This window comes from Esox lucius, chromosome 2 (assembly GCF_011004845.1).
Source record: "Esox lucius isolate fEsoLuc1 chromosome 2, fEsoLuc1.pri, whole genome shotgun sequence".
Classification (NCBI taxonomy): domain Eukaryota; kingdom Metazoa; phylum Chordata; class Actinopteri; order Esociformes; family Esocidae; genus Esox; species Esox lucius.
Genome location: NC_047570.1, coordinates 3,053,001 through 3,066,237, shown reverse-complemented (window position 1 = coordinate 3,066,237; position 13,237 = coordinate 3,053,001). Strand labels below are relative to the sequence as shown.

General features: G+C 38.7%; 1 protein-coding gene across 8 annotated transcripts in view; it reads left to right on the top strand.

Moving 5' to 3' along the window:
• brsk2b (BR serine/threonine kinase 2b) overlaps positions 1–13,237 on the top strand; it is a 170,848-nt gene that overhangs the window by 72,825 nt on the left and 84,786 nt on the right. For all 8 annotated transcript variants that reach the window (XM_020044130.3, XM_020044127.3, XM_020044129.3 and 5 more), the window contains exon 2: positions 8,969–9,063. In XM_020044130.3, the coding sequence (XP_019899689.1) occupies positions 8,969–9,063 (95 nt within the window). The remainder of the gene's footprint in view (positions 1–8,968; positions 9,064–13,237) is intronic.

The window sequence follows — 13,237 nt, the reverse complement described above, 5'->3', positions numbered from 1 at the left end:
GGAAGTACTGCGATACCTGTGATGGTTGAGTAGCGCGCATATTAATGCCATACTTGATATTGAGTTGGAGAACTTTCATCACTGATGGATCATTATTACAGTTGGGTTAAAAATTATAACTAATCATTGGGTTTATTTTTGACCAAGTGTTTATTTTCCATGCACACATGTACAAGTTTACATTTCCTAATTCATTTGTATTTCATGAGTGAAGAGTTTGGCTATTTCAGTAAGACAATTACCTGTGCATATACCTCAAAATCAAACAAAGTCTTGTGTTCCCTTTTTTTCACAATAGCATAAGCCAGGTGTCTCAAATTCTGCTGCTGGAGATACTATCCTGGTTGTTTTACTCCAACCCTAATTTAGCACACTTTCAAATAATTAGACAGTCAGTGAAGGCTGCATATACATGGGGTTGGAATGAAAACGACCAGGACAGTATCACTGGAGCAGGGTTGGAGCAGGGTTGTAGTACATACGATCTTTCACTTGTGTTGTGTAAGTCTTAGACTTGTAAGGTGCTTTTAATATTTTTTTTATAAATGCTAGTAGTGTTTTCGATTCATACTACTGTCTAGAAACTCTAGCATTGTTCCCATACGGAAAATAATTGTATTTTAAATATATTTTTGAATACATTTGGAAAATATATTTCCGAACACATTTGGAAAATATATTTCCGAACACATTTGGAAAATATATTCCTGAATACATTTGGTAAATATATGTCAAAATGTTTGAAATTAGCAGCTAAAATTATATATTAATAAAAAATGTATTTCTAAATATATTGCTGAATCGGCCAGGCAGTGATTCAAACCTGCAACTATATGTCCCACACGCAGGCACACAAACCACTAATCCAAACAGGATTATATATTTAGAAGTGGCAAGTAGTTGTTTTACCAAGTTTGTCTTAGTATTTAGACTATATTTGTGACTGTAAGAAGAAATGTGTTTTGGAAATGTATATCAATAAAATGTGTTTCACCTAAATGTGATATAATCAATACGCAGATAAATACATTTAATATTTTTACTTTCACAGGATGTGAAAAATGCATTTTAATATGGGCTTCAAAATACATTTTGTATTGTATTTTCTATAATACATTACAATTGAAATGAGAGCATTGTTGACGGTGAAATACATTTGGACAAATCTGAAATGTATTTATACATTTTCAAATACATTTCGGAATAAAAACAGAAATATATTTTGATAGCTTAAATGTATTTTGAATAAAGTTAAATGTATTTATACATTTTTTATTACATTTCAGAATAAAAGGTGAAATACATTTTGATACCTGAAATTTATTTTTAATTAAGTTAAATGTATTCGACATATATTCATCATTCTACATGCATTTTGCACTGCAAAAATATTGTTATTTTCCAAATGGGTTGTGATGCCTATCCATTGATACATTGCATTAAAATAAGGCTCACACATTGGTCCTTTAGACCTAGGGTGCAGGCGTTATATCCAGTAATAACAATGGTGTAGAATTAGCACAAGGCAATAAAATTATAGGCCTACATTTGATACATACATTTGCCATTAAAATTGATGAGAATTAAACACACAAAAAATAAACAATTTCGCAACTTTTTCCATTTGCATGCTCCGAATATGAAAACCTCCACGAAGACCTATGAGAGCATCTCTTCCCTAGTAGGCTTTATGACGGAAAATAGAGCAATCGACCAGAGGAAATTGTTTACTTTTGTGCAGCGCAGTCAATAGAAGGTACAAGAATGTATTCATTCAACAACTGCACGATACCTAATTACTTTGTTTAGACGAGACATATTATAGAGATGAGAAATAGAGACGAGACGCGTTGTAGAGACGCGTTCATGTTAAGATCTTCAATTATCAGTTCACTCATAAAACTGATACGTGACGAGTGTCATCTGTACAAACCATTTCAAGAAATAGGATACATACCAGTAAAACTACAAAACTCCCTCTTGCTACTGATGTGTTTATTTAACACATCAACAGTGTGGTTCCACAAAACACTTTTAAAGACAGAGCTGCTTGCTTCCACCAGGTGTTGTAGTACACATACTGGAGAGAGAGAGAGAGACCTTCTTGTGTAATTGCTCTCACACACATGTAAAATTACCACTGTCACATTTACAAACTTGAAATTTGGAATGCAACCAAGCTCAGAACCAATGTGCCCACAGGGCCATACGCGAACAGCAATGAGGCTCAACACCACTGAAGGCCACAACGAAGAAGAAAGACAACATTTTAGGGATACAGATTCATTCTATGACAACAACCTTAATAAATAAATGTGGGCACACTGACACTCGTCACCATCTATATCAGTCGATCCAGCACAAAAATATGACCAATGCACAGACCAGCACCGCAAAGGCAGGATGATAAAATATGCTTTCACTCACCAAGGCTGAGGGCTCACTTGAAGAGAAAGGTGTCAAGGCGGTTCTTCCTCTGGGAAAACTTTTCGATGACTTTGGGAATTAAGTCATGTAGCTGGTGAATCAGCTGGCTTTCGATGGACAACAAGGCCAATGCGTTGAGTCGCGGCTGTCCCATGGTATTGCGAGTGAAGGTTTTTACCCTCTTCAAGGTGGAAAATTTCCTCTGGGCAAATTTAGCCAGCATTGTGTTTTAATTAGAGACAGGTTTGCAGGGATGCAAGTGGATGCCTCTCTGAGGATAGGGGAGGTTCTTTGTCAACTTCTCCAATATAAAGATATGCTTGCTTTCTTTATTAGTTGAATTTTTTTTTTGTTTTTGCTGGACCGTGTAAGCTGGTCAAGAAGAGCGAATATCTCTTACTGAGTGACTGACTGACAGACCGCCCCTTGTTAAATAGGGTAGTGGGTAGAGACGTGGACCTACAACCAGTAGGTCCCAAGTTTGAATCTTGTCAAAGCAAATTATGCATTAGGATTTTTTCCGGATCGATAAAAAGTTCAGTAGCTGCATAAGACTAAAATAAAACTGTTCACGGTTATATTGCGACTATTTCCAAGTATCCATGACTGCAGTGTAGAGTTGCGCGGTCTACCGGTAGTATTGATATTTCTCAATACCCCAAAAAATATAAAAGGTACGGTATCTTCTTATTTCTTCTATTAAGTTTGGTAAACATCGATGGCAGTTCAGCCTGTGAGACAATTTGGCACTTCACACCTTGGATAAATGGTGAGCATTCTAAAACTAATTGACAAGTGGAGTGCTAAGAGTAAAATCTGGCATACAAGCTGCACAAAAAAGGAGAACTAACACACCTAAATTCACCAGTTTGCAAAAGATGCTTGAAGACGTGCTTCCTCAGGACGGAATACGTCCAACCTGGCATTTGTCCCTGGCTCATCCCAATTTAGGGAGATACAGGGAATTTAAAGATCGACAGGTCAGTATAATAATAAAGTATGATAACAAATATTTCAAGTATAGTGTCAAGATACTACCTTGTTATATTATTTCTAAATATAATTGAAGTTTAAAAGGTTTAACCCTTACACCAGGTTTACATACATTCTCAGTGAGCAGTGCGTGAAACTGTTGCTGACATTGAGGATGTGTGAAGTGAACCTGGTGTTAAACGACTGATGGCAGTCTTATATTATTGCCTTAATAAATAGAAAAGGTTGTAGTCAAAGTGGATTAGTGTAACTTTTGATATTGTTTATGAGTATATTGCATGTACAAAAATATAATTTAGCCTTTTACTCAACCACATATTGTTCAAAATGCATATGATTTAATTTGTGACACAATATTATTCAAACACGTTGAATGTAATCATATTTGTATGGAACAAAATGTAAAAAAATGCTCAAAATAACATTTTGGATAATAATTTTTTCACACACTTAATTTCATTTGTAATTTATGGTGTTTTATTTATTGCTAAAGTATTGATTTAGTATCAATACCGAGGTACCAGAGCTGATATTGAACTGAAGTCAAAATGTTGGTATCTGGGCAACCCTTCCATGGTGTAGTGGTTAAAGACACATCCACACATGTGGGAGACCCGGGATTGAGGGCAACAACATTTAATTGTGGGCTGGCTGAACTAGGCTTGCCTGGTTCCTTTTCTGGTTTTACAGTGAATAGATTCTATGTGGGTTAGGTTCTGGGCTGTGTTTAAAGTGGTCGGGTGGTACCAGTATTGTGGAAAATGTCAGCTAACCACACATTTGCCAGTGGTTTTGACAGGGCAACTGTAGGATATTCACCTTTTTGTTCTCAAGTCATTTCAATCATGCTCTGGTTTTGGGATCACTGACCTTCTGATTTTTAGTAGATTCTCTTGAAGCATTTCTCATGTTACAGCCATTCTTCCTTCAATGTTAACAAGATGCCCCTCCTGATATGAGGCATCCACACAGCACGATGATGCCACCATCATACTTCACCATAGGGATAGTTTTCATTGGGGCATTGCCAGTGTTATGTCCCTGCAACTCAGCACTTTGAGTTAGGACAAAAAAACTATATCTTGGTCTCATCTAACCACAAAACCTTTTCCCACTTTGCAGCTGGGTCACTCTCATGCTTTCAGATGCTACCCTGCCATAAAGGGCAGTGTTATTGAGAGCTCTTGATCTGGTGCTCCATTACTTTTCTCCCAGCCACTGAACTTTAACTCTTTCAAAGTGATTGTTGGCCTCTGTCTCTTCTCTCATAGGTCTTCTTTTTTTAAGTGCTGAGTTTTGAGTGACAGCCTTCTTGGCAGTGCTTGGGTGGTGTGATGCAGCTTATTGAACTTAAGTAATTATTGAACTTTCTTGAGCTGGGTACCCAAACACTAGGATTTTTTTTTTACCCATTTCCTAATGTAAGCGTTTGTATTAAATTATTTATAACTTCTGTAGAATGCTCTGTGGTCTTCAATGTCGTTCAGATTAAGAGTCTAAATGATCCTTCAACAGTGGGAACTTCATCCAGAAAGTTGACAGTAAGATTAATGGTTAACAGGTGGAGCCCTATGGCTAGTAACAAAGTCTTCATTAGGGCCACTGGGGAAACTGGGATCTTTCAGGGGTTGAATACTTATATAAAATAATATAATATTAAAAGAATCATTCAAATATTTCCCAAACTAATTTTTTCTCAAAAATTGCTTTTGAGAAAACTTTATGTAATTGTCCCCTACAAACTTGATATCAGATTTTCGCCCCTGGAATTATACTAGCGCTGGTGTGCAATCCATTCTCACTGGGTAAATGTAATATATGTACATCTCCATTAATTAGTATATCTTATGTTGTGATTTGTTTAATTACATAAACATTTACCAAATATGAATTTGCTAAAATGTTTGATATGTTGTGAATTTTCTAAATCATTATGCAATGATTGTTATACAAATTTGGTTTGGAATTGTCACAGCTATTTGCTTAGTTTCTAAGAGGAGAGTAAATTCTACATAGTGCCCCTTTTAACAAATCCACAGGCCTAGTATATAATGAACAAAGAGCAAAATATAACTGAATGTACACAGGTAGAACTCATGTGTTCTGTTGCTGTTCCCCATTGCATTGGCATCCTAAAACTGAATTGTAGAATCTCGTTGAGTATGCTGAGACTGCGTTGGGGGCAGGGGAAGCTCTGGTAAAGACAACCTTCAGCTAGTGCTCCCCCACTCTGTAATCCAAAGTATTGGAGTAGATCCTCAGAGACTCGTACCGAAGATGTTTCAATCTGGATGGGCCTCCAAAGCTTCCACCTGCTTACATACATCCCAATCCATATTCATGTGGCTTTAGCTTTATCTGAACATAAAGCAAGCAAGATCCATCAGAAATCAGTTATTGAATAGGAGCCAGGTTCTATTCCCAGCTCTGAGATTGTAGAGCATCAGGCTGGTTGGAGGTCTAGTCTTGAGAGTTATGATGACATCATGGTGGAGGGGATTTGGGTGGTATCGATCCAAACAGGGGTGATGGAGAGTAAGTGGGAGTGGTAGAGGGAGGGGAAATCAATGGAGTTTCACAGCTGATTCAGTTGTGCAGGTCAGGGGTGTGTGTGGGTTTTATGTGTGTCTTGTGGGTTTCAAGACATGTTTGTTTGTGTTAATCTAGTCTTGGCTTAGTGTCAGGGGACTTGACAAAGTAACTCACCCTCGTACCACTGCAAACCTTAGTGCACAGATGTGGCATATAACTCAATCATCCTGTCGTTGATTAATGTTCCTGTACAGCAAGAAATGTAAACAGCATCGTACTCAAAGTTTGAAAAGGCTTAAAAATTTGTTAATTCCACTAGAAAATGTCAGATTTGCACAGAAGTGTGGCGTAGTGATAACACAAGTCACATATACTATTCCCCAGACCATTCCTACTTCCTACCTTCAAATAAAATTCCACACCAGAGACCAAGTTTAAATTCCTGCCTCCTCCCTTCAGCTTCCCACCAAAGATCAGTTGATTACCAATATCATTTCTTCATATAGATCTCCCAACCAGAGATAAGGGTTGATTCCAAGCATCATCTCTTTCTACACTCTTCCGCTTGCCTGCTGTTCTACCAGATCATCTCTTTCTACTCTAAAAAAGTGAAAATACCCAAAAATAATAAACTCCAATCCATTAATTAAAACCCCTTTGATGTAAATAGATCAATACAATTACAGTCATAACTGTCCTCCCAACACAACTGAACCTTACTGACTGTCAGTTACAACATTGCATGCAAGCCAGTTAAGCTCCCCTCTTCCCTCCAAAAAACAAATAAAATATGACAGATCTCTTACCCTACAACATATTGAAAGAGTATGGTGTGTATGGTTTCTGTACTAGTGAGTCACACCAAAGATTGGAAGGCACCGCTGGAAAGGCAAGTCTCTCAGCTTTTAGCAGACACCCTGGTTACCAAGAGAAGGCCTACCCTTCTCATATAAGACTGAATTGAAGTAAGTAAAATAGGTACCCCAGATATGGGTTTCTTACATTCAGGGAATTCCCCATACCAATTCACATCTGTAGTTGACGCAGGGCTGTCATGTAGAAATGTATAAGATACAACATTCTTAGTACTTTTCCTTTTCTTTCACCTCTCATCTTCCTCTCTCATATTCTCATCCTGCCAAAAACTAGAAGTTTATCCCCATCTCCTCAGATGAAACAACAGAGGTGAAGTACGATGTTATGCAGATCACTTCTGTCACCTTGACTAAGAAGGCTTACACTTTCTACATTTAATCAGAGATATTTCCTGTTGTATATTTATAGGGGATTTTACTTGTTTTAATATAATACGTGCCTGCGTGATTCAGTCGGATTCTCTCTCTTTATTTCTCATCCTCTTTTTTTTACTTGCTCGCTTTTTCTTTCTCTCTCCAACACCCACAGCTCCTCTGAGTGCACGGCATCGCTTTTTCATTCACTCCATCCTCTCATTCTCTTTCAGCCTGTTTCCCATATATTCTGGTTCTTTCAGTGATGACTCACACACGTAATGTGTTTGCCTTGTGATGCCATGTTTGCACAAATACATGCATACACACACACAAAAACCCATGTGCAAACCCACATTTTACATTTACCTTTGGTAATTTAGCAGATGCACCTATTCAGACCAACTTACAGTTTATGCACACGTGTAAATAGCTTGATGGGACAACCACACAACAGAGTACACCTTTCTAAATCAAGCAGCTATCAGCAGCTTTAGTGCTTGAAAAAAAGGTCAAGCATTAGTTATTGATATCAATGTAATTTTATTTTTATTATAATTTATTCTGGGGTAGTGTTTTTTATATGCTTCACACAAACACAAACATGCAAAAACCACATTCAATGGTCCATCTCTGATTACACCTAAATCAAATAAGTTGATGTAGAGTGGCTGCCGGGGTCTTTAACCCATGTTGGGACAGGCAATTCAGCAGTGGTCCCATAGCTTCACCGACAGCAAGATCAGTGACACATTGTGAATGTCGTCCAGGTTGCCATTCCGACTCTAACTGCCTAACATAAAAGAGCCCTGAGGCTGCCATCTTGGCTCAAAGCCACTGGTGTTTACAGCTCCAGTTTCCCAGTTTCCTTTTCCCCTTTGAGGAAACCTATGGGGAAATCAGCAGTCCAATGTACATCTCCTCTGAAATATGTATGCCAGGCAATAAAAGCTGTGCTTATGCAGTATATGGTGGCATTTAGATGTGGACCTTTAGCATGAAAGGACGACCCCGCTCCCCAGCATTGCGGGTCTTTGATAAATATGGATGTCGCAATCGCTTGTGTGCCATAAAACAAAGCTATTGCTTTCTCTGAATCGATTCTTTCACGGTGTAGTTTATGTACATGTTGACATTTACCTCATGCCGCGAGATGGGAGACACTTGACGGCTTTGGGTGTTCTCATGCGGCAGGTTTTATGAGGAGCTTCGGGGGATTTTTTTCTTGTTATTATAGAGTTGTTGTGGTCTCTGTTTTCTTTTATATGTGTGTATTCTTTTTGTGAGTGCACCCACCCAGAGCTTTAGCATACTCGCCGACCTCCTGCTACTCACCAACATTTGCTCTGGTTCCCTTCTCTGGCTCTCTTCACTGGTTCCTTTAACCGGTTCCCTACAGTGTTTGCTTTGACTGGCTCCATTTACTCGCTCCCTTCATTGGCTCCCTTTCCTGGCTCTGTCATTAGTTCTCATCAGTCGTTGCATTCAGCGGAACCGTTTTTGATAACTTGAGGCACTGGTAGCTGTACACTGAGCCATTGTGTGTTGTTGCAAGGTTTTGTTGCATTACGACATTATAAACACCTGATATAACTGCTTTGAGTGGGACACAGTGGCTATTGTGTGTTTGACACACTTTGACGAGTGTGTGAGTGTGTATGTTTCAGATATGGGGTTTATCTACCGCCCTCGTCCTGTAATGAGTTTATTATGTGTTTTTGACTACTGTGAATGTGCTGCATATATGTGTTTTTTTGACTCGCTCCTTGCTAATGTGTGTGTTGCAGGCCTGGTAAAGCTAGGAATCCACTGTGTCACATGTCAGAAAGTGGCAATCAAGATTGTCAACAGAGAGAAGCTGAGCGAGTCCGTCCTCATGAAGGTAAGACCAACTAATTAATACTATCTTTTACAGTGACAACAGGGTGAGTGCCAAATTGGTGTTTTTTCTTTCTTTCGTGTTAATTTCATTTTGCACTTGGACTCGAACAGCCTTTATGTTTACTGGTTTGACACACTAATTGCTGGGCCACCTGCAGACCTGTTTTTGTTTGAAAAAGTGGGGAGAACAACAATGTGATTGATGTAGATTCTTGTCCTACAGGGTTTCACAGGAGGTATTTCCAGGATGGAGTTGTCATGTAGAACATTCATTTTCCTAGCTCTTTGCCATTATCTGTGTGTGCATGCTCATGTTTGTTGGTGAGTTGAGTTCTCCGTGAAATATACAGTGTCTGTGTCCAGCTGCACTAGCATTACGCATGTCCCCATCAATACCTAACATCTGTTTCAATAAGTCCCAGATGGTTTAAACCCTGAATGTTGATTGGCTTAAAGCTGTGGTGTACATGGGACTTTAGAAACCTTCTGGTTCGAAGCCTAAATGCTTTTTGACTGAGAGTTGTGGTATATTAGACAAAACTGTTATTTTTTACTGTTCTAAATGTGTAGATGACCGGTTTATTATAGCAAAAAGGCATCTCCGGGGTTTGTGGTATATTTCCGATACACCATTACTAAGTGCTTTGTCCAGGCACTTCACGATGTATCGTGTCTAAGAACAGCTGTGGTATACTGGCCACATACCACATATAGTGGGGCAAAAAAGTATTTAGTCAGCCACCAATTGTGCAAGTTGTCCCACTTAAAAAGATGAGAGAGGCCTGTAATTTTCATCATAGGTACACTTCAACTATGAGAGAAAATATGAGAAAAAAATAAACTAGAAAATCACATTGTAGGATTTTTAATGAATTCATTGGTAAAACCCTCAGTAAAATAAATATTTGGTCATGATGTCTGGCTCTCACAGACCTGTAACTTCTTTAAGAGGCTCCTCTGTCCTCCACTCGTTACCTGTATTCATGGCACCGGTTTGAACTTGTTATCAGTATAAAAGACACCTGTCCACAACCTCAAACAGTCACACTCCAAACTCCACTATGGCCAAGACCAAAGAGCTGTCAAAGGACACCAGAAACAATATTGTAGACCTGCACCAGGCTGGGAAGACTGAATCTGCAATAGGTAAGCAGCTTGGTGTGAAGAAATCAACTGTGGGAGCAATTATAAGAAAATGGAAAATGGAAGACATACAAGACCACTGATAATCTCCCTCGATCCGAGGCTCCACGCAAGATCTAGTGAATGACCTGCCGAGAGCTGGGACCAAAATAACAAAGGCTACCATCAGTAACACACTACGCCGCCAGGGACTCAAACCCTGCAGTGCCAGACTTGTCCCCCTGCTTAAGCCAGTACATGTCCAGGCCCATCTGAGGTTTGCTAGAGAGCATTTGGATGGTCCAGAAGAGGATTGGGAGAATGTCATATGGTCAGATGAAACCAAAATATAACTTTTTGGTAAAAACTCAACTCGTCGTGTTTGAAGGACAAAGAATGCTGAGTTGCATCCAAAGAACACCATACCTACTGTGAAGCATGGGGGTGGAAACATCATGCTTTGGGGCTGTTTTTCTGCAAAGGGACCTTGACGACTAATCCGTGTAAAGGAAAGAATGAATGGGGCCATGTATCGTGAGATTTTGAGTGAAAACCTCCTTCCATCAGCAAAGGCATTTAAGATGAAACGTGGCTGGGTCTTTCAACATGACAATGATCCCAAACACACAGCACGGGCAACGAAGGAGTGGCTTTGTAAGAAGCATTTCAAGGTTCTGGAATGGCCTAGCCAGTAACCAGATCTCAACCCCATCGAAAATCTTTGGAGGGAGTTGAAAGTCTGTGTTGCCCAGCGACAGCCCCAAAACATCACTGCTCTAGAGGAGATCTGCATGGAGTAATAGGCCAAAATACCAGCAACAGTTTGTGAAAACCTTGTGAAGACTTACAGATAACGTTCGACCTCTGTCATTGCCAAAAAAGGGTATATAACAAAGTATTGAGATTAACTCTTGTTATTAACCAAACACTTATTTTCCACCATAATTGACCAATAAATCCTCTCTCATCTTTTTAAGTGGGAGAACTTGCACAATTGGTGGCTGACTAAATACGTTTTTGCCCCACTGTACCTCACGTCAGAAATAGACCATGGGAGTTAGGAGAACAATGCAAGCCCTAATCTGATCAAGGACAATTACATTTCAAGAAATTCAGCGTATTCTCTATCTGATGAAATCACCTTTCACAGGAGGATCTCATTGGGATGTTATTGGTTATTGGGCAGATTTAATTTGAATGGGGTGCTGCGCATACAGCCATACACAGACTCAGACACAGCTCACTCAAGGGAGCACACACACACAGTGCAATGCCAATACTTCAATATCCTGAGAGTGAGATAGATGGTCAACTAGGGTTGAGTCCGGTGTTTGCCCTACGCACAGAGACAGGGTCACAAGCAGCCATGGGTGACAGATGTTCTTAATGAAAATCACCCTGGTTGGTGTGTGTTTCCTTGTGTGTCGGTCTCTGTGTGTTTGGCTCTGGGATTTTTCTGTTCACTAAGCACATGCTTTACTTACCATCAATGCCATTGTCACCCTTCAGTAGGACAGTTAACTATGTCCGAGCGAGTTTACTTCTATACCTGTGAGGTTCAGATGTCCTCACAAATATAGTAACCAATAGCGAATAATGATTCTGCCAGTGCTCACTGATATAAATACCTTTTTTAGGCTTGGGGTTAAGGTTAGGATTAGGTTATAATTGGGGTTTTAATGGTTATTGTTAAGGTAAAGGTAAAAGTTAAGGTTAGGAGTATACAGCTCCGGAGAAAATTAAAAGAACACTGCACCTTTGTCTTTCATTTCCAAAATAGTTGAAAAGTAATGTTTTGAGTGATGAACAGAAACATTCAATTTTCAGTGGTCTCTTAATTTTAACCCATCTGTTCCTCACTCAAAACCTTCCTTTTTGACTTTTTTGGAAAAGAAAGAAATAGATGCAGTGGTCTCTTTTTCCAGGAGTTGTATACTCCTAAGGAAGTTAACGTTGATCCAAAAATATGTTCAAAACAAATGTTTGTGTTTGTTTTGTTTGTCTGTGCAGGGATGTGCATTAACGTGACGTACGTACATATTACATGTAAATGCAAAAACTGAGGCAGTTGAAATACAGGGGTGAGTGTGTGCTGAATATAGAATATAGTAATATATTGTTTGCATTTATTTGGCACTGGATGTTATCAGATCTTCAACAAAACTTAATATGAATTTTAAATGGAACCTCAATGAGCAAAGAACACAAAATCTTAGATACTTTATGTATTTATTAAAGAAAGTTGTGCATAATGCTCCCATGTGAAAGTATTTTTTGAACTGCTTGTTTCAGGTTATGCAACATCTAAATTTGTTTTAGGTCTGCACTTTCACTTGGCTATTCCAAAACTTTAAATGTCTTGTTCTTCAACAGAACTGATGTGGACTTGCTTATGTGTTTCTGAACAATGTCTTCCTACATTAGCTGGGCGAAAGTGGCCTACAGATCCTTGGATTTTGTTCTAGGGTTCTTTGTGTTATTTTAAGCCTTTTCTGGTATGATTGACTACTGTCCCAAGCTTTTGTCTCTGACTGTGAAAAAAAGATTGTATGTTTGATTACCTAGCACACCAAACAATTGAAACAAGCACATATCAATGTATCTGAATTCTTCTATATATTACTACAAACCACATAAAGACCTGACCAATTGAAATGATGCCAGGTGTTCTAACAGGCCCAACTGCCCAACAAATCAGATATCCACCACAATTATTCGCATTGGGGATTATGTTATTTTCTGCATGACTATCTTTCTTTTACAAGAAATCCAGCTCTGGTGTTTGTACCCAAAATTCTCTATTTTTGTCTCATCTAATTATAGAACCGGTTACAATCAAATTTCCAATAAAGTTTAGCAGACTCCAAGCACTAACAATAATGTCTGGATGAGGACAAAAGCTTTCTTCTGGCAAGATGTTCAAATCCTTTTTTTGATTTGAATGTAGCATCTAATTTAGTGCCAAAAATTGTGCTACACATGTGTTTGAGAAAAATATTTATTTCTTCATTAAGAATTTTTTCTTTGAAATGTTTGACCTCATTTAAAGGTTA